General features: G+C 36.3%; 1 protein-coding gene across 1 annotated transcript in view; it reads left to right on the top strand.

Annotated features, from left to right (window-relative positions):
- The window catches only part of POLA1 (DNA polymerase alpha 1, catalytic subunit), a 205,338-nt gene that overhangs the window by 78,629 nt on the left and 104,135 nt on the right, over positions 1-22,574 (top strand). The window contains exons 29-34 of the mRNA XM_074604397.1: positions 2,084-2,289; positions 3,584-3,716; positions 5,291-5,422; positions 7,474-7,648; positions 14,913-15,094; positions 16,793-16,924. Coding sequence (XP_074460498.1) covers positions 2,084-2,289; positions 3,584-3,716; positions 5,291-5,422; positions 7,474-7,648; positions 14,913-15,094; positions 16,793-16,924 — 960 coding nt within the window. The remainder of the gene's footprint in view (positions 1-2,083; positions 2,290-3,583; positions 3,717-5,290; positions 5,423-7,473; positions 7,649-14,912; positions 15,095-16,792; positions 16,925-22,574) is intronic.

Raw genomic sequence — 22,574 nt, 5'->3', positions numbered from 1 at the left:
AAAGTGATAGTGACTTCTTTGCAAACACTTCTATCATTTAGGTTTTCCTCATTTTGCATAATTCATATAAACAATTTTCAGGATGGAGAATTGTATCTGTTGATGAGGAACAGTCTAAAAAATGTCACTCTTCTATTGCATAATGATTTCTTTCCCAAAATTTCGTGTTCAGAGATGAGGGATACTTACATTGCATTCATATTTTTTCTTTAATGTAGACTGTATGGAAGGCACACAGGTTCAATGCAAACAATTGCTGTGTGAGCAGTTAGCTGATGTACCCCTCTTCTCATGTAAAGTGTGAATTTATAGGTTGTCTTCATCAATCAGGCATTCCTCTGAGAGATGTAATTTTGTTTTTTCTATTGGAAAGAACTCTCTCTTCTTCTTCCTGAATTTTCCCATCTAATGCCTTGTCTCACAGGTTTCTGGGTGTGTTCACTCCTACCCTTTACCCCTCATTATTTAAATCCATGCCCCTTTTAGCCATTACTCAGCAGAATTTCGTATGTTTCTAATTTTCTGTGCATCCTTGTGAATCAGGTTTGCTGCTACATTTAATACTGCACTGTTGCTGGCTTTTAAGCGCTTGATTAGTATGATGTAAAAAAAATGGAAAAGACTTTAAAAAAATAGCAGAAAAATGTTTGGAGGAATTGTTTGACTGTTTTGCTTTAATGAACAAAATAAGAACCTCTTGGCAAAATAGTTTTGCTGATGATGTCCTTCATAATTTGTAAATATACAAGGGATATAAAACTCTAAGGATAGATTATTAAAAGTGTTGACAGTTTCTGCAATAGGAAAAAATGGAGATCTAAGTAAGACAAATTAAATACACACACTCTCTCCCCTATATATATAGGGAAAATTTTATAAGGAAAGTTTTTGTTAAAACTGGTAATATTGGCCCAAAGCTAGAGAGAAAAGTAGTGAGATTTTATGCTGGCAAAACTGTTCCTGTCTTAGAGAGGATATGCATTAGATAGCAAAAGAAATTTCATTTATATAAAACTTCAGAGGCCTAAGAAAAGGATAGTTCATAGTTGATGGTCTCTGACAAGAGAACTGGAATTAACGGAGGAGTAAGTGTGGATAGGTAGATACTAAAAGCCAAGAGGGAAACAAAATTGTAGAGGAAAGAAAATGAAGAGTAGAACATGTGAAGACAGAACAGGATGACTGGGGAGTGATGTGCAGATATTCTGTAGAAGAAACTAAAGTAAAAATGTATGAAGAAAGGAAAATGCAATTTGGCCAAGCCAGTAGGTGGGGGAATATGTACTGGAACCAAAGTTTGTCATGGAAGGCATGTGCTGTTCTGAGATGTTGCATCTCTCTCCTCTTAGAACAGAGGTAAGAGATGTGGAGCAACTTGGTGTTTGGTATTACATTAAGACAACACATCAAGTGCAATTTCAAGCTTTTGTATGTGGATAAGGCACAGCCTGTGCGTAGAAAAAAAGGCACTTTTTCCTCTCAAAGAAATCAGGCTGTAGAATATCGTGGGGAAGGGTATAAATAAACACTTGCCCATTTGTGCATGTTTTAGTTGAACATGCATACACAGAGCTCTGGTGTGCAGTCGTACTTCTCCCTCCCCTCCCCAGTTTAGGGGCAGAAAAAAAAGCACCTTTGCAAGGCACCTTTTATATAAAGCAATTTCCATATTCTGTCTAAGTGACCGTCTCTTATCTTTGCGTAGTAACTGGAGATCCCTACTCTGAAATCCCTTGTTTGCTTTATTTATGTGGGAGGCTAGATGGAGTAGCTGCCCTAGTAAAACGGGCTGGAGTCAGTTATCTGCAAGGTCACGTTCAGTTAGGGGGTTAGATACACCAAGCTGCAAATCCTGAAGAAGCCAATCGGTGAACCTTAATTTTAATAATAGTTCATAGTAACTACTGTGCACTTAATTTCACAATTAATCATATCTGACAAGTCTTTAAAAAGTGTATGCAAATACACAGTGTGTGATGTTACTTGTTTTAAAACTTAAGAATGATATATGTCTTGATGGAGGTTAAATTTGTCCATAGTTTTTAAGGTGTTGAATTTGGTTTTAATGTCGATGCATTCACAGATCAAAAGTGAAGTGAACAAGCTCTATAAATTGTTGGAAATCGATATCGATGGAGTCTTTAAGTCCTTGCTACTGTTAAAGAAGAAGAAATATGCTGCTCTGACTGTGGAACCAACAGGAGATGGGAAATATGTAACTAAACAAGAACTGAAAGGATTGGATATAGTCCGAAGAGACTGGTGTGATCTTGCAAAAGAAACTGGAAAGTGAGTTTCTTTGTGGCATTGTCCTCTTTGCTCTGTTTCAAAAAGTACTTGCTTCATAAACGTTCGATAGCACGTGGCTGTTTCCAGAACAGTCCAGATTGGTAACTAACATCAATGTTAGGGCTTCTTAACTGATTTTCGTAGGATACGGTGAGAACATTGCATTTTGGTATTGGTACCAGATCATACTTGTACAAGTCCAGATGTCTGTAATTTCACTATCTGGTTTTGCATTTTCTCTGGAAGCTGTGCATTTGAGTTGCCGCAATTTTGTATATGCAGTTTAATAAACCACAGCTGAAATCTTGTGAAAACGGTAGATGCTATCAGCCTTTGGAGTCATACGTTTTAAGTCTGATTTATCATTTTATTTTTTTCAAAGATGGTTAAAGAAGCTGGTGGTCAGCTCTTTCAGCATCCTCTAATAAAGCTGGAAGTGCGCTGGGTGCAGCCTCAGGAGATGATCCCGTCGCCAAAGACTGTTTCTCTCCATTTTTGAAACGAGACTCTTTTGATACTTCATTATGATGGATATAGGATTGATGACTTATTAATTGTCATTGCACAGGGCATTTTCATACTTAAATTCAATAGAGATAATACATTTAGCACTGCAGAAAGAAAAATGGAGTGGATGGAGGGTGGTCATCTGGGGGCTGACTCAACTTACATTGTGTACTGCATCTTGAAAGCTTAAATAAATTGTGGTCCAAATGTATCAAAAATGAATACTTTTTTACATCTGTAAAAATACACCACACACTTGCTTACTGTTCTTAAGACTTGCATTTTCTAAGAAAAGATGCATCATAATAGAAGCAAATTTTTCCAAGTTAGGAATGTATTAGTAATTAAAGCTATACAAATGTTTGAGAGTGTTCTTTAGTGACTAACTCTTCTGCAGCTGGCAGATCTTCCAACCACATTTTACAGAAATAGGCAACACTTTGCTTACTTGGTATGTTCTCTTCTCCCCCATCTTAAGATACCTGCTACAGAATAATAAGTGGCAAAATGAAATGGCAGCAGAAAATAGAAACCAGTTGCACTTAACAATTCCAAATCACTGTTTAACATTAGAACTATTTACAATAATTTGCTTTTAGTAAAACAAGTAAATAAATAAAACACAACATGAAATATCCTGGTAAATTTCTATAAATTTTGCATCAGACTTCATCCTTGGGCTCTTTAAATTCTAGAGGTAACCCAGGAAAAAAGAGGATTGTGTTTATTGTAATGGTTTTGCTTTGCCTGTCTTAAGCTTTTCTTAATTTCTGGACTGTTTTTACAGCTATATAATTGGTCAGATTCTTTCTGATCAGCCCCGAGACGTAATTGTGGAAAATATTCAAAGGCGGCTTATAGAAATTGGAGAAAATGTGATTAATGGCCAGGTTCCAGTAAATCAGTTTGAAATAAACAAGGTAAATGATGTTTCATCTCTCTTCTGTCTCAGAAAAACTTTACTGTTCCTGAATATATTGACTGCTGATAAAAAAATCTTTTTAATCCTTATGATGCTGTGAAATATCATGAGTTTTATTAGATACTGGATAGCATGGAACCTACTGCAAAGATCCTACAATATGAGGAAAAAAAATACCTTGTGGGGCTGGAGGCCAGTCTTGCTTCCTTAAAATAATAACGTTGTGTTTTGTTCCATCCTGCTCTCTCCCTGACTGATGCTGCACTTTGAGAATGACATGATAGCTCACGCTTTCAGGATAAGTTTTCTCCTAAATTGTTATTTTAGATTTCAGGTTTAAAATACATAAACTGAAGAATGCAATGGAAAAGAATCAAACGTTCTGTTTTCTAGAGAACCCATATAAAACCATACTATTGTTTATTTCCCTTCAAAGCTCCTTAGAAGAAAGCTAATAGTCATTCTGAGATCTCATTCAAGACGTCCCTGCAACAAGAAGTAAAATACTCTATTGACAGGAGTTTTAGCAAACAGCATTGTTTTGATTTATTTTTATGAATCCTCAATGAAACCTGTATTTTTAACTTCAAAAGTCTCTCCTCCCCATCTAGGGGTGTGTTTCAATAATGAATTGCATATTATATGCCCCTCTCATGCTTCTGATAGAAGAGATTTCCCAAATTTGCTCCATCCAAAGTCTGTTTTGCCAGCTGGGCATCTCTCTGCTCTGTAAGACTGTGCTAATCAATCAGTTAAGAAATGTGTTCATCTTGTCATATGAGTATTAATGAGTGATTTTTATGGTTGACTTAAAAAAGAATGTTCCGATTGCAAATTTTCTAAGAGTACTTAGTATCCCAGTAAAAGATATGTATGGAATAATTTTAGCTTTAATTGCTGAACGTTCCTCTGTTTTACTACTTTGGAAAAAAATAAATAATGTATTTCACTATTAAGTCAAATGTATACGTTGTTTCTGAGAACTGGGATGACGGTAAATGTTTAAACGTAGCATTTTATTTTATGTAAAGGAAAAACTCATTGTGGAATCTCAGTACTGTGAGATACATGGGAATATTTAAATCCAGTTGCACCCTCTTGCTACAGAGCTTGTTAAATACGCTTAACTACTTGATACTCATATTTACTTTATGACCTGAACTGGTGCAGGGGTAAGAGGGTAATCTCTGGCTGTATTTTTGTATTTTGCGTAGTGTTTTTATCTTCAATTTAGTTTAATTTTGAAACAATTGCATTATATCTGTAACCGGTTTGAACTGTTGTGCTTTTAATGTAATGCATTTTCCAGACAGTAGTTGTAAAAGCATCCTCTCATTTTATTAATAATAACATTTTTAAAGTATGAAGGACTGGTACCTAGACCTTAATGTCTGGAAAGTACCTTTATTACAATTTTTTCATCTTACCTTTTTGTGTTGCATATGTACTTGTGAATAGCAGATGGATGAAGATAGCTACTGTGTAATCTTGTTTTTTAAAGTTCCAAGTTGTTCACTGAAGTAGAATACTTTTCTCATAGTTATGTTTCTGTTTCCTCCTTTGATCTCTTAGGCACTGACAAAAGATCCACAGGATTATCCTGACAAAAAAAGCTTGCCACATGTGCATGTTGCCATGTGGATAAACTCTCAAGGGGGCCGAAAGGTGAAGGCAGGAGACACAGTGTCATATATCATTTGTCAGGTAAAAATGTTTTTATCTATAGCTAAATACTAGGTGTTGGTTTGAGAGATGGCAGTGAAAACCAACTCAACTCTTGGAAAAAATGTTTTGGCATTTCTTCGTAGCGAGATTATGTTATAGTTTAAAATAGTCAGTTTTCTGTACTAAATTTACTTTTCTAGAGCCAGAAAGAACCACTGTGATCAGCTCAGCTCATCTGACTATTTCCATATAGCGGCTGATAAAATTTCCCTGAATTAATTTCTGTTTGGAACTGGAACTTATTTTTAAGGAGAATATCCAGTCTTTGTTCTAAGGAGAAGAAAATTCTGGTGGTGAAGAACCTATCATTCTTGGAAAGCTACTTGGTGGTGGTGGTTAAATAGCATCATTGTTATTTCCAGTGGCAACCTGTGCCTTTTCAATTTGTAGTCATTGGATCTGGCAGTACTTCTGTTGGATAGACTGGCGAATTTGAGGAAACTTTCTGTTTTCAGAGGTTTATCCTATAAATGCTTATCATGATCTCATAAATATATACTCCACTTTGGATGTGCTATTAAAAAAAAAAGTGTAGGTTGGATGAGATGGACCAAGGCATCTCTTACGCCAAACCGATGGGCTCGGGAACGTGGCTTCTGCAGAGGATCACTATTTCAGCTCCTTCATTGTTAAAAACTGAAAGATACCATTTTTTATTTAATTGAGAGTTCTTAACTTGGTGTGACAAAGCTGCCAAGACTTATGGGAGCTGGGCCATGGGTACGGCTGAGCAATGGCACAATGCAAGAGAAGAACGTACTTGTTGAAAGAAGGGAGCTGAAGGAATTGCATTGTAATTATTTTTGCAAAGCAGCTGGATGAGCTGAATAGTCTAAATTAATTTTGTTCTGAATACTAAGTTGTCTGAAAGGAGTAGGAGGGACCAATGGTTTGCAGTCTGTCTTTATTAGTGATGGTGTTTCAGTCCATGGTTGCTGACCTTATTGAAGCCAGTAGCTCATCTTCACTGAAAAATGAAGGTGTCACATATTAATGCATTAGTTTTATTTTGCTGTAAAAAAAGGCAAAAAAGAGACTGTACTTAGCAAAAAATAAGCTTTATGATACTTCCCCCCCCCCCCCCCATCCCAATTAAGGCTTACTTCTATTACCAAATGCTTCCTAAAATACTACTTTAAGTTCTGCTCTAAGATTTTTGACACACATTAAAAATAAAATTTCCTAGTTTAATTGTGGACTGGGAATATGATTCTGCAGACTGCTTAAGTTACGTTTTCCAGAAGAGTACCATCTTAGAGTTGATTCTTCCATGAATACTGTTTTCAATTTAATTATTGCCTTCCCAAATTGAATTATTTTCTCCTTACCTTCCTCTTTCAAGTTGGAGAAGAATGTAATGTTTACTCTAACCTCTGAGTGGTGTTTCTCCCTTGGCTTGAGATGTCGCCATGTGTTTATTTCAGTATTTCTGAATATTTCAGAATTTGCTCTTTCAAACTGATGCTGTTGCCTCTGTCATTTCTTCGCACGCCAATGAACGATGGTCCTTTTTCTGACCATTTGTTCTGTTTGTTTCTTTGTAGAATCAAAGAATATAAATTTCCTAACAAAACAGATATAGTTTTGATATCCATGACTTAGAATTTGCTTGTTGTGCAAAATGATAATGCTAGTTCAGTACAAAGTGAATCGAAAATGCATGCCCTGCGCGTATTTTTAACTGGGCTGATGGTTACAATGTGTTTTCATTGTGCATTTCAGAATTGACAGATGGGACTGTTTACTCTGTCTACTCTTACTGATTTGCACGTGTAGGCTGCAATAATACAAGCTGGATTTACATTCTTGAACTTGCTAGTTGATGCCAGCATCAGCAATGCACTTTTTTTTTTTTACTACTGCTGGATTTATATTGGATGCATAATAAATCAACCAAAAGAGAGTGATCATGTAACAGTTTTGCGTTAAAATAACGCATAATGTTTGAAGCATAATCCTTTTTATAGACTGAATGTGGATTTTACTTTTTTTTTTTTTACACTTTGTTTCGTATGTGTCTCCTGTCTTAGGATGGATCAGATCTCAGTGCCAGCCAGCGAGCGTATGCTCCAGAACAGTTGCAAAAACAAAACAATCTGACTATTGATACTCAGTACTACCTGTCACAGCAAATACATCCAGTAGTTGCTAGAATATGTGAGCCCATAGAGGGAATTGATTCTGTTCTTATTGCAACGTGGTTAGGTAAGTATTTGAAATTCAGTTTATTTAAAGAATTACAAGAGACAAAGTGAGAAGTTTTAATGTATGTTTCTTAACAAAAATGCTTCCCAAAATCCGTCTTTTTACAGTGAACAATAGCTTGTGTTACACAGTCTGTAGAAAGCGGCTGCCATTTTTCAGAAGGTGCTCATTAACGTGAACTTAATCTTATAATCCTTGTTCAGAGTTGCAAAAATTTACTCTTCATAAATGATGGCACTATTGCATGTCTTTTGAGATTTTCTTAAGTTACTAAAGTAGTTCTGGAGCATGCATCCAGAACTAGCATTTTTCCAGAGAGAAACCCTAGCATCTCTAGCATCGTCCCAGAAAGAAAGGAGTCATAATGAAAGGATACAAATTTTTGTGGGTGTAGGGTGTAAGTGAAGACTTTTGTTTGCTAGAACTGACCTAGTGGATAATGGAAACATAAAACCTTAGTACCAGTCTTGCCTGCTCCATATGGAGAAAAGAAGTGGCAAAAAAAAAAGTGCTATTAAAAATGTGACTAATGCTAGTGACCTACAGAATCACCAGTTTTTATTCAAATGAGCAACAGGGAATTGCTCTTGTTAGAGTGTTTTTTCTCTTAAGAAGATGTCAACAGAATTAAAATTAGAGATTTTTCTGCCCAACTCAGGTTGCCTCTGTCTTCTCCATTCCCTAGGCTTCTTATCTAGAAAGACGTATAGGTGTTGAAAAATTGTTAACAGTTCTATCGGGTCTCCTTCCATGAAAATACGGTGCTGTGTGTGTAATCCTTTTAGTGTTGTTTCCTCCCTAAAAGTGATTCACCAACAGACGTGATTGATCTCCTTGATAAACAGAAATTTTGTGATTTGTATCTCACATCTAGTTCGTTATTTTTAAATCTGTTACTCAAGGACACAGAAAAAGTTGTTAATCTTGCTGGCTGCTGAGTTCTTGACAAGGCTATCGTCTCCCACAAGGAAACTTTTTTAGAGAGTTGCGCTGTGTCAGTTTAATAATCTCCTGTTTGATTCCATGCCCATGTCTGCAAGAAGTTCAGACCTGCAGAAATGATTTTGTTCAGAAGTTTGGAACGCTCGAAGGAAGAGTTAGTCCTCAATATTTTGTGTTTATGTAATGGCCAAGATACAGCATTTGGTCACTTAAAACCAACTGGCAGCATGTTGCCTTCAGGACCATTCACCTGGGACGCTGCATCTTTGTAGGTTACTTAACAAACAGCGGGTTCTGCTCGTGGCGAGCTTGCAGTTTGCACTTAAAAATGTGTGCAAGTAAGCTCCTGTCTTGTTGCTTCTCAAGAAGGGGTGCTAGCCATGAAAGATCTTCATCTCCCAAGACAGTCTGAGTAACATGCAGCTAGCTTTTGAGGCATTTGATGTTGCAGTCTGTCTTCAGCAGCTCTGGTGCTTTGAGGAGGCGTCAGCCCTGCTTCACACATGCAGGCTGACCATACAAATCATTCTGTTTATGTGGCGAGGCCTTGGTATACAACTTTCCCTTGATGTCAGAGCAGACTATGCGGTATGCCTGACTGAAAAGGTCAAGCACTCTTGGTTAGGTTGAAGCAGTTTAAAATAGGCAGTAAACTTGTACTTCATTTAGGTAAAAGACAAGAAAGATTTCTGAAGTTAATTTATTTTATTTGACGAAGATTGTCAGTCGTGTAGAGTTAAGCTCAAACTCAGAGTTGTTCCTTGTTGACAAAAGGTTGGGTTTTCAGAAAAGACTGGCTCCCTTCAGGCACCTAAATTAAGTGCCCAGATCTCAGAACTGTGTGCCACTTGATGGCATCTACTGTTTGCAAATGCGTGTGCTGCTTTTTGTGCTGTAGTACGTTCAAGATGAAAATTTCTTTTATGGTCTATAATAGCATCATGCAGCTGAGAGTTTATTAATAGTCCACAATTGTCAAGCTGAAAACCTGTATGTGTCTGTTACAATCTTAGATCCAAAATGTGTTCAGTTTGACCTTGCTGTGCTGTAAAAATGTTAGGTCCTTCTCCAGCTTTGTTTTCTTGAGAATGCTTAAATTGAGCTTGGGGGTGAAGTCAGGTCTTTTTCAAAACTTCTCCTCTACTTACATCTTTATATACAGCACTTAATCAGAGTTGTACATAAATCGTTGCAAGCTGAAGTTATCTTACAGAATTTTTTTAACAATACTGGAGGGATAGTCAAGTGGTTTCGTTTCAAAGTAATTGAAAATAATTTACAAGACAAAAGTGTACAAGATACTTGAGCCCAGCTTGCTAAAACAGGCAAACATGAAAACCGTTTGCTGTTCTGTGTTGCTAAGTTGGGCTTTTTTGCTTAGTATTTTCATCATGTTACACATCCAAATTCCTGTTGATTTTCCCATCATGTTGCAAAAGAGCATATTTTTGTGTTCTGAAGAAGAAAGCTGGTGTTCTGGAGGATATCTAAGTCTTGCATTTGTGGACCAAAACTTAGTTGCATTCTCATTGTGTGTGTCCTCCTCTGCCTGATATGATTTATTGTGTTAACGTAGGGCATGTGTCTGTATAGGGAGAATGGTTGTAGAAAAAAGATCTCCGTTTCATACTGAACAGAATCTCTTTGCAAGGTGAACGTTTCATTGGCGTGTCACTGCATTAGTCCAAGTAGATAAAATTGAACCCTGCTTGGGGAAGCTTGGCTTAGATGAAAATGATGAAAAGTTCTTTGTTCTGTCTGTACTCAAAGCAAGTTATTTTAAGCTATTCTAGACCCTGAAGAACAAAAGCAAATAAGCACACCTAAAAATTGCAGAGAACTCCTTAAATATCATATTTATTCACTATGGAATCAAGATGAAAATTGCCTTTTGTCTTTGGACATTGTAGGAGGTCTGCTTAGCCTTTGAGAGATGGAAATTCATTGTTCCTAAAAATGAGAACCTCATGGGCATACTCCTGCATTCATTCTCTTTTTCTTGAAGTTCTGAAGGAAAAGCAATGACATGATGAGTATTGTCAGGGTTTCTGAAACTAAGTAAAGTGTGCAATCTGATCAGTAATATCATTCGATAAATCTCATCATCTTGAATGCTTGGAGACCTTCCTTACTTCATCCTGAAGACACCTGTAGCTTTTAAACTAAAAGAACTCTATTGGCAGAACAATTCTCTTAACGTAATTAAAGTAAGGGGGTTTTGTTGATACATAAATACCTCTCCTTGTCTGAAAGAAAAATAGCATCTTATTTCTGTGTTGTCAAAAGTATCTAAACATTATGGAAGCAGAGTCATTTAACCATGGGATTTTTGTAGCTGCTGCTGCATATCATCAGTTTATCTAAATGATGGAAGTTGCTGGCTGCTGTCCTAGGCTGTGTCATGGCCTTCTGAAAGAGATACATGTTGCTGCCTTACAGGTGGATGTGCACGTTGGTGCTCTGCAGATTGCTTGGCATTTGGGCAAAATGTCTTAGGAAGGCTGTCCAATTTTAGGGAGCCATTACCAGGGCCTCATGAGGCTTGTCGTTAAGAGTACCGGTTCCTCCTCCTACGCAGTGTCTGCACGTTCTTGTAAGGAAACCCACCACCACCTTAAAAATATTGCCTTTTTTTTTTCTTCTTCTTCCTAGAGTCATTTAATAGGTGCCTTTAATGTAGTATTTAGTGGCTACTCAGCCGGACTCCCCCTGACAGAAACCAGGAGAGATGTGCTCTCCTTGGGGCAAGCAGGAATTGCATCAGGCTCTGTCCGTTCTGCTGCTTTTCTTCAATTGGAGGCTGAAGGGAAGGGAGAATGATGGAAATTAAGATTCAAGGAGTGACAAAACTTCATGACAATAGGGTAATAAACCCCAAAGTGCATCAGTTTTGCTGGGGGTTTTGTTTCTGAGGCGCTCTAGACCTGCTTAGCAGCTGAGACTTGCTGAAGTGCGTTGCGTGTTCTGACCGCGCAGGAGGCGGTTTTACGGATACCACGCAGAAAGCCGGCTGGCTTTGCAGCGCAGGAGGATCTTTTTGTGGAAAAAATTAAAAAATAAACATAATTTAAAAAAAAAAAAAAAAAAAAAAAGGCGTGTGAAGGGCGGGGCGGGGGGAAAAGCTGGCCTCGGCCGCCCAGCCTCGGATCCGCCGGGCTCTGGCCCCACCGCGCCGCCGCGACTGAAATGGGCGCCCGTCGCCTGCAGGTGGCAGCAGGGGATGCCGTTTCCCGGCCTCTCGCAACATGCCTGACGGGCAAAGGTGTAGCCGGGGGAAACTTTCCGTACTTCCCGACCAGCCTGCCGTTGAAACACGAAATGCCGGAGGGAGAAGCCCTCGCTCGGGGGCTTTGTTTGTCGGTCGGCGCTGAGAGGGGGCCGGCGTTCCGCCAAAGGCCTCCCCGGGGGCCGAGGCCCGGGGCCTGGGGGCCGTGGGCTGTTTGTGGGGAGACGTGGGGAAACCCTCGACAAAAATGTTATTTTTAAAATAACTGTGATTAGTAGAATGTGTTTGACTTTTCTTTTTTTTTCAGTTTCTCTTTTGCTGGCCAGTTAGTAAACGTTATAATAATTCCATTCAATAATTCAAAAGCAAGTGCTGGAACTTACTTTTATTGTTTACTTTTGTCATGCTAGGTTCCTCAGCGTATATTTAATGTTACATTTCTTTGTCATGCATACAACCTTGCAGTTTTGGTGAGGTGGGAAAGCTCACCTGTGGTGCAGGTAATTCAATGATAGCCCTGAAGATTTTCATGTCAGAGTAAGTCAAAGTCCCTTTGACTTTTCTTGATGTCATTGGAGGGGGGAAAAAAAAAAAAAGGAGTTTAAAGAAGTTCACTGATTAATCTCATCCTTTTCATTTCCAAATTACCAAAACCAGGTATTTTTTGGTTTTCGCCCACCCATCAGACAGTCCCAGTTTTGTTTACCAGGTAGACTAAACCAGGGTGACCCGGTCCGAGAGGATACGGGTTAGTGTGCTGAAATGGATTAATTGGACCAACAAACTGTTCCTGAAAGGAGATAATAGATAAAATAGGTCCCAATTCCACAAGGTAATTAAGGTAGGCATGTTCTTTAAAAGCCTGATTTGTGGTCCCTTTGACTTCACTGGGGCTGTTGGCACACAAAAAGTTAGATGTACACTTGAATCATCACAATATTTTTCCAGTTGTTTTCTCCAGCCAAAACAGCTAAGAAAGTTCAGAGATAGGTGTGATTTCAATTCTTCCAAGGATTTATTTTTTTTTTAAATGTCCAGAGGCTTCTCTGCTGTCACTGGTTTTGACTGAATATTGGAAAACTGCAGTTGTCTGAAGACCAGGATTTATCTCCTTTTATCTTTCATTTAGTGAACTACTTTGTTCTATATTTGCCTTTTGGGAAACAACTAAAGATACATTTCTACCTGAACTTTAATAGCATCTGTATTGGAAAGTTGCAACAATGTTTTTTCATTCCAATTCTGAACTCGAGTAAACCGAGAATTTTATTTGTATTCACCATTACTGTCTTAGATCCAGCCTACTGCATAATGAGTTGATTTTTTGCAAAATCTTAATAGTAAACTCAAGTACCTTGTCTATATCTTTTATCTACTACATGTATGTTGCAGAACATACTCTTTGTTTTCTAAAACAGTAAATACATTATCAACCCTTTTTAAAAAACAAAAGGGAAAAAAAAACCAAAACACCACACTCTTTTTTTGGGGGTACCATATGTATTAGACTGTAAAATAAGCCATTAGCAATGTTTTTGCTTTGTTTGCTCTTCCTTTTGATGAATAGTAGAGAACTGTATTAAAAGTTTTAAAACCTCTGTGAGGTAAATTGTTACCGTTATGCAATGACATTTGTTTCTTTTGATAAAATTAAAACTGGGAAGATATTTTAAATTAAAGTGAAACCCCTATGCTATCAAGAATCAAATAAACTTTTTTGGTAATAGAATTTTTCCTTGTCTTTGAATTTGGTTTATGATTGCAAAATACAAATTCAGAATAGCAATAGTAAAGTCACACATATGAAATCTTTTATGTAAAGACAGTCTATATCTGCCTGTATTACACTGTTCTATATCTACAATAATATTTGTCTAGTTTAACTGAGTATTGTTGCCAAACATTGTCTTTAAGTCTCCCACTACTGTATAGTAAGGTTAAGAAGAACTGTAAAATCTAGCTTTACTTTCTATTTGTAATCTTTCTTGCTCTTTCTACAGTAATTATTACATTTGTTATTGAAATTTACATGAGGTATAGGTTAATACATGGTAATCTGTTACTTGGCTTAATTGGTCGCTGTTAAAAATATTTTTAAAGTGCTTGTCTTTTGATCTTTTCTTTTTTATAATGAACTAAGCCATAGTTTTCTGAACATTTTCTTCTACATGTTAATTCGATTAATTATTTTTTTTTTCTCTAGTGTGTGCTATTTGCTAGAGTTAAGAAAAAAAAAAACCTGTAAATGGGATACATAGACTTTTAAAAGGTTGCACATGACAAAGGATGAAAAACCCGTGGATTTTTATTAAGTTTACTTTGGCAGTCTTATTCCTAGGGCAGTGAACTTCGTGCTTGCTTGCTTATTTACTTATTTGTGGTTGAATCAGTATTTTTAGGATCTCTTTTGTGTATTTATTTGTTTAAAATCTTGAGTTCTGGCAATCAAAAATAAAGCATTTTGTCTCCAGCACTGTCGTTTTAAATGCTGCTGCTGAATTTTAACCACTGCATTAGATTGAAACCTACATGCTGTTAACCACTGAGCCAAAATGAAATCGACCACTGCATTGAAATCAGAGTTGGCAGTTGTATACGGACTTGAAGGAGTTGGTAATAGCAGTGCACCCGCGTTTCTTTAATGGGGTTTTTATTCTCTGTTTTCAGTTTTAATGGTGCCATTTTGATTTAAAGACTGTTTCTTAATAACGATGCACATTTTTATTGAAATATTTTCAATGTGACTTAAGAAGAAAATAACAATAAAGCCATCCTTAGGAGTGGTTTCCTCAGAAACAAAATGTTCTGTTGCATACTCCCATGATAATGCAGTGTGCTTGTTTTATTTGTAAAGCAATCTTGCGTAAGAAGATAAGTAAGAAGATTTCTTCGTGTTTCGTGAACCTTTATTTGTGGTTAAAAATTGTAAAATGTATTCATGTTTTATAGAGGAAGTTTTGCTAAGAAGAGACTTTCAGCTTCTGCATTTACATTTTGTAACTTTCTTTTGAATCTGCTTCACCAAGCATATGAAAAATGAGCCTACTTGTATGGTTGACCTCTTAGTCTTCTGAAATTTTTGTTTCTTATTAATAGGACTGGATCCCTCCCAATTCAGAGTCCATCACCATTACCATAAAGATGAGGAGAATGATGCCTTGGTTGGTGGCCCAGCTCAGCTCACTGATGAGGAGAAATATAGGGATTGTGAAAGATTCAAGTTTTGCTGCCTCAAATGCGGAACAGAAAATATTTATGACAATGTCTTTGATGGTTCGGTTAGTTTTTTTTCTGTTTCATTTCTGTTCATCGGTGAGGGAGAAAAATACTTGTGGAGAGAACGGCTTTTCAGTTAGGCTTCGTATGATATAGGAGAAGATACCATATTGTTTGAATCCTGCTATTTATAGCTTTGGAACAGAAATTTGCTGATAGGATAGTGCTGAAATATTTTTCCCATTTTTGCATTTCAGCTGTGTCGTCTAGCAGAACATGTGAGATTATCTGGCTTCATTAATCTGTTTGCCCACAGTCGTGAATGATTGTTGCTGTAACTTTTTAAGGAATCCTTATCTTAACACCTTAGTAACTTCCAGTTCTCTATTTAATGAAACTTTCGTCTAGCAATGGCAATTCCTTATCCTAAATCATATTAATTGGAACAAAGTGTTTGAGAAACTTGTGTTTATCTTGCTACATCCCACCTCCCTTCCTGACAGTAAGGTTTTTCTGTGTTATCTTTCCTCCTGTCTTTGTGTATTGAACATAAGAAGTCATAGGGGTACATTCTTGTTGAGAAGTTCTGACAAAAAATGTATCTCTGACCTTGGATCACAACTTGAAATAGGGCCAAGTATTTAACTCTAGAGCGATGTTATGTATGTATTAGTCATTGGCAAATTAGGGAGCTTCAGAGTAGTGAAAACCTTGAAACTGAAAGCAAATAAATCTTTTATCTAAATTAAAAGTAATTATTCTAAGTTAATTTGGACAAACAGCAGATGTTTTGCATTTTTTTGAATCAAAATAAAGCAGTCTTTGGACGCAAGTAAGAGGAAAAGACACATAAATAGAGTGATACTTTGTGAATCCTTGACTCTTGTTCATTACAGCTGTAAATAAGATAGTTAATTGCATGTAGGCTTGACAACTTGCAGATGGGCTAACTGGAGAGAAGTGGGTATTAAACTCCTTTAAAAAAAAAAAAACCAAGCAAACAAACAAAAAAACCCTACCAAACAAAAAAAACCCACCCTAAACCAAACCAAAAAAAAACCCCCTCTCTTCCACCTGGAATTACTTAGTGTTATGGGTGGTGTTTTAGCCAAGATGGCTCACAAAAGCAAAGTCTCACCTTGAAAGAAAGTTTTCTGAAAGTTGTATAACTGTCCAACCTAACAGCTTGTTCTTATTTTTATAAGAATTCTACCAACTTAATTTCAGCTGTTCACAGACCACTTCGAGGTTCTGAAATTTTAATGTCAAATGTTCAGAAGGTTTTGAAAGTCAGGGGACTGAGATGGTGTAAAACTGTAAGAGCTGTTCTCTTCACTTGGAGAAAATAAAAGATGATCGTGTCATTCTTGTTTAACAATGTTTGTCTCACGAGGTTTGTCTCTACAGCCCTGTTGGTAATTTCATAATTGGTGTATATGGGGTTGATTTCAATATTCTGATAGTGGGCTTGGGCAGAATTTTGATGTCCCTGAGAAAACAACATGCCTGCACTGTTTTGGGGGAGACAGGAGAGGGTGATTTGTCCATAGATTAATTTTTTTACTTAACATCATTTTGTTGATTGATTAACTTTGTAGCAGGTGAAGGAGTATGTTCCTCCAAAGACCTTTCATTAAGAAAAGAATGGGGAAACCTGTAGGTCAGAGAAGGTGATATGTATTATGTCTAAAGTCTTCTGATAACTTCTGTACCATCACCTGTTGCAATAATGCATGCTGGTTTTACACTTCTATTTTCAGGGGCGATTTATTGAACCCAGCTTGCAAAGGTGCAGTAAGACTGAATGTGACGAGCCTCCTTTCAACTATGTGGTTCAAATGAACAACAAATTACTGTTGGATATTAGACGCTACATCAGAAAATACTATAATGTAAGTAGTCAGAAAATATTTTGCCATATGAAATGAGGTTTCTAAGTGGTGCTGAGGTTTTAGAGACTTTTACTTTTTTTTGTATAGTCCAACGGAATAACATGCAATGTCAAACCCCAACTTTATGAAAAGAAACAATGATCTCAAATACTGATTTAGAATGTTTGTTTTTTCCATTCAGTCTCAAGTCAAGATAATCAGATGTACTTAAATTTTTGTTACTGTGTCAGCATTATTACAGATGTAGTAGCTCTCTGTTTTCCAAATTTTTAGAGAAATTTTTGAGAAAAATCTATGAAGCCTATCAAATATGCAGATATCAATTTATCCAACCCAAGTTGATGTATATTGTCTTACATTGTGAATAGAAAGACTAAACCACAGTTCTGTAAGACTTCTTTGAAGGACAATAGGAAGGGAAATGTTTCTTCATAACAGTTGGGAGGGGAAAAAAAGAGGAGAAATCAATTTGATATAATTCTCTTTTGGGGAGGGCAGTGTGCCCATGGTAGTGGTTGGCTTTGTATGGCATTGGAGGCGGCGGGGGGAAGTGTAATATTTGAAATTCCCATCTTTGCGCTGTCCAAAGTGGTGACTGGTTAGGAAAAAACCCAGCATGATTTTTAGATTATATCAATATGTTTTGCATCTCTATTATGCTGGAAGCGTCATATTTTTTGGATTGGCGGCTAGCCATTTTGGTAAAATTTTCTTAGGTCCTCTCATCATATTGAAGCCTGCCTTTCTGGGTTGTCCAGCATTGCCTGTTTTGACAGCTTCGGGACAGAATCAATTTTGAAAGCACCCGTAACCTTTGGGTGCTCATAACCTTTGATGTACACAAAAATGTAAATTGTTTTTGAAAATTTGTCCTGTAAACAAATGGCTGACCTAACTCGTGGAGTGTTTTCTTAAGTATTAGAAAATATTTTTTGCAGACAACAGCTACAATGCTAAGAATTATCATTATATTTTAATACTAAGTATGCATTTTGTATTATCTTCTATATTATTTCTTACTGCAATTGTAGGTAAGTATTTTCTAAGCTCTTTTCTGGAAACGTAATAGTTTCTCAATATATAAGTACTTCTTTTGAAGGTGTTTACATCAAAAGGAGCACAAAACTTTCTTAGAGTATTTAAATTCAGGCAGTATTTCACAAAATAGGGATAGATTGTTCTTTTCCATTGAAGTTAAGGGAGATGACCTGGGCAGTGAAGTTACCAAAATGCAAGGTCTCATGTTACTTTATTCCAAAGTCCACCTGGCTGCAAAATTATCATTCAATTGATATTACTATACATATTATGTTAATTTAGACAATGTGTTATTAAATAATATATCAAAGTATTACATTTACACAGACTGCTTTTGTATAAAAGTTGCTTCTGATTAACTTTAGATTTAATATATGTACATTATGATAATACACAATGCCACATGCTAAGTAATTTCTGGCATATAAAGTGCTAGAAAACATGTGCATAAGATGTGCAACAGTAACCTTGATGAATGAAGGAAGATACGTTTAAGGGCAGGTAAAATTCTTGTTACTGATAAGAACAAAAAGTGGTGTAATTTTTTTTTATTTTTTTTTTAAAGACCAAGCTGTGAAATATTTAAATACCGAACATTGAAATTTGCTTACATTGTATTAAAATCTATTAAGTATCTTACTACATGGTATGTAGGATAATGAAGTGTCCTTCAAAAGGAATTTGTTTGTCCTTGTAAGTAAAAGCTTTATAAACTCTGTTATATTTTTAGTAGTGAGAACTTACTTTTAACCTAGTTAGCTATAATAATAAGTTCTAAAACTACTTTTTGACTGTGGAATACATTCAGACTCTGGAAATGTGAGATTATTTTATTGTAAAAAGTAATTTCCAAATTGCATAATAATTTTAAAATTAAAAAAGGTCTTTCCACGGAGTTGGGCAAGTAAATTTTTGTCCTGTTTGCTCTTAAAAAATCAGATGCTGAGAGTTTTAGTTTATTCCTTTCATCAAGTACTTGTAGTGACTGTATAACAGCTGGAGTTGAGATTCATCAAATGGGTGTTTGCCCTAACACCCATATAATCCTATAAACTATAAAGACGCACCCAGAAGTAGAATGGCAAAGAAATGTCTGAACAAAACATTTGATGAAACTTTGAGGCGCTTATTTAACAGTCTCCTATTGTAGTGGTTGCATGTGAAAGGCACAGAAATATCAATTTAAAACAGACAAATATATTGTCTAACTTTGTCACTCCATTAATTTTTTAAAAAAATTTTTTTTAGATATTATTGTTGTTTGTCTGTTGGTCAAATGGCACATGTTACAAGATCACAAAATGCAAAAATGAATTTTTTAACCTTTAAAATAATGAGCTACGTTTTATGAAGACAGCCCTATCACAACTCACTGAAATAAATAAGCTTACTTTTTTTTCACTGAGCTTTGAATCAAATTTTTTTTTAAGCGTTTAAGATCATTGCATGTAGTTTTCTTTAGACTGTTGAAATGCTTTTATAAGTGGCTGTGTAAATTTAGGGGCAGGGGGAAGTGCCATAAAATGTAAGTGGAAAATCTGCTTACCCTTTCTGGCACATGAAACCGATAAATACAATGGTGATATACGTCTTTCCTTTAAAAAGATGCACATGTAAGCGCTTAAATTGGATTTTGTAATCCTCCTACAATCCCATTGTTTTTGTAAATTACTTGCCTTTATATAAAATTTTTTGGTTCCGCAATCATTTTTTGCCAATAAACATTGAAATGTTTGTTGTCTGTCTTCCAAAACATATCTGCCATTGCTCCAGTATTTATGGATTTCTTAATGGTATTAACAATATCAGTTTTGATAATCTTACTCCTAACTGTAAATATATCTAAAAAATGACATGCAAAGATTTTTTTTCTTTTCAGAAATGCATTATTCTATGAGAGATTGATCCTGTTGTGTGCTTTCTTTTTTTTTTTTTTTTTTTTTTTTTTTAATTCTGCTTCAGAAGAGCAAATAGATGAAAAGAGAGAGAAACGCTAGCTAATCTAAATTGGGAAATGAAGAGGGCTTTTTTAAGCATGAAAATTTCATCATCTTGTCAGCTGGCAGAATGCCTGCTGTGTGGATTCACAAAGGCTAAGAATTACACTTTCATGAAATTTTCCTCACTAACTGCCCTGGTTAATTTGAAAGATAACCCACTGTTCTAATTCATTCCTCAATTGGGCGGTGCAGGTTTTATCTTTGATCTGACAAAGCATTTGTGTTAATCGTTTTGGCCCTCTACTAGACACTCTTGGGATTGTGCTTTTACAATAAATGTGTCTGTGATAGCTCTTTAGTCTATTATACTTACAATAGATCCATAGAACTGGTAATTAATTCTGTACTGCTTTGGAAATGGGGAAGAATAGGTGTAGCTCTGTCAAGTGCTGCTGGGAAGTTTGTTTAGCTAGTTCATTTTTGAAGTGTTACCCTCAGCCATCAATGAAACATCCGTGCTAGGGAATGGGTGAAAGCTGAAATATGCAGGCATAAATGGAAAAACTGACCAAGTTTTGTGCATAAGGAGGGTGTCATTTCACTTGTAGTAAGTGGATCTAATTATTATGATGGAAACTGTTTTGTGTTTCCCACTAGAATATTCAAATGCTCATTTTTAGCACTTGATAAATAAATGCCAACTCTAGATCTCCTTTTAAAAATCCCTGTAAAAATCAGTATTCACATCCATGAAGTGAATCCCGTATTTTACTCAGCTATCAAGGCATTAGTTTTGCCAATTAAAAAGAACTGAATAAAAAACGCCAACATATTGTATATGCCATTTGAGCAATAGCAAAATTCATACTGAACTGGTTGGACTGGGAAGCTGTTGTCCCTGAAGTGGCAGTTTGTTAATCTTATTTTTAAATATATGCCTGTGGCATTATTAGTATAATTGTAGGCTAAAACCTGTTTTTATATAGATGTTCTTTATGTGCTGTCTAGTTAATAGTGTATGGCATCTTTAGATCTTTTTATGTTTTTCAAAATGCATAAAATTATTCAAACTCTGAAAGCGTGTAAAAAAAAAAAAAAAATAGAAAAAAATCTTGGTCCAACCTGTATTGCACTGTTTTTGTTTTACAGTCTTTTTCTGCTGGACCACTCTAACCCACAGACAGAAGTGAGTTTGAAAGCTATTGAACACTGCTAAATAACTTTATACTGTTCAGCTGCGAAAATTCAGTGTTCAATAGCCCTCAAAATTTCTCATTTCTTACCTGTGGTGGGGTGGTCTACTGCTTGCACATTAGGTCGCAGTATAAAAGCATTGTGGTACACTTTCAAAGATCTCTGAATTATTATTTTTTATATATATATTGCTGTTCTGACTATTGTGTATATATTCTTAGGTTTTGCATTTGTATTTTGCGCATTTAAAAAGGTAAAAGACTTATAAACAAGGTATTATTAGAAGGGGCAATAGCGTTCACACAGGTTTTGGGATTGCATGGAACATTTGCTTAAGAGAACAAAGATGACAGGGCTCGTTGTGAACCTGGAATCTCCCACACTTCAATCAAGTGTATTGCCAACATCCCACAGGTGTACACCACATGAACAGGTGAAAATATGATTGTAGATGATGGTGATGACTTTTGTAATCATGTTCTCGCAACAGCCATGGATTGAAAGCTTTTTTTGTTTGGAGGGTGGGTAGGATAAGAAGTTTCTTTGTCGTGAGGGAAAGGTGCATAGTAGTGGCAATACTATATTTTATTTATCGTTGTGCTAGTAGTACTAGAAGTATATGGGCATGTGTTGAAGAGGAGGTGGGGCCAGAAAATAGAAGGAATTGTAACACCAGCTGATGTGGTAGGCACAATCAGAGAGCTAGACTGCCATCAAATTAACTCCAGTGATTATTTTGAGACCTTCCTGTTTGTATGGAAGTGGGTTTCTGAGTCTTTTCCAAGTTTGCACTTGTATCACTGTCATTTTGGTTTATACATACGGAAACCGAGACGTTTATTTTTAGTACTGAAAGCTTCCAAGTCAAGGCAGAATGGAAAGCAATTGGAGTAAAAGATAAAAGATAAATGTGATTCCATTCACAGTTTACTGGGGACCTGAGAGAGGGAAGGGAGGCTGCCACCAGATGATCAAGAGTTTTCTCCTCCCCTCCACAGTAGCGTTTTCTAATTCTTTCCTTGATTGAGGTTTGCAGATGGGTTGTATTTAGAATCATGTTTTGGTTAACCAGGAGGAAATTAGAAATATCTTCATTATTGAGCAGAGCAGTCAGTATTTTACCATATGAAGGCATTATACATCTGTTTTTCTGATATAATTTATATTTATTGAATAGTAAAAGATAACCCTTTGGTCACCATGTGTAGTGCATTTTGGGGGTGAATAAGCGGTTATTTGTCACAGCACTCATAGCGTCTATTAACTGTAATTGATTCACTATTCCTGCAACTTCTCCATGATCTGCCCTGTAAAGGAATTGTTTGTTTTAGACTTAGAGCATCAATATGATTTTTAGTGAAGTGTTTCAAAGTAATGATCGATATGTCTTTACAAAGGGTTTAACTCTCTTCATTGGATTTTACTAGCCATGATGGACACGCATCCATCTCGCTGATGGTTGAGTGAGGCTGAGTGAG

This window comes from Larus michahellis, chromosome 1 (assembly GCF_964199755.1).
Source record: "Larus michahellis chromosome 1, bLarMic1.1, whole genome shotgun sequence".
In the NCBI taxonomy this organism is placed as follows: Eukaryota; Metazoa; Chordata; class Aves; order Charadriiformes; family Laridae; genus Larus; species Larus michahellis.
The sequence above is the reverse complement of the archived record's forward strand: the minus strand, read 5'-3'. Positions and strand labels throughout refer to the sequence as shown.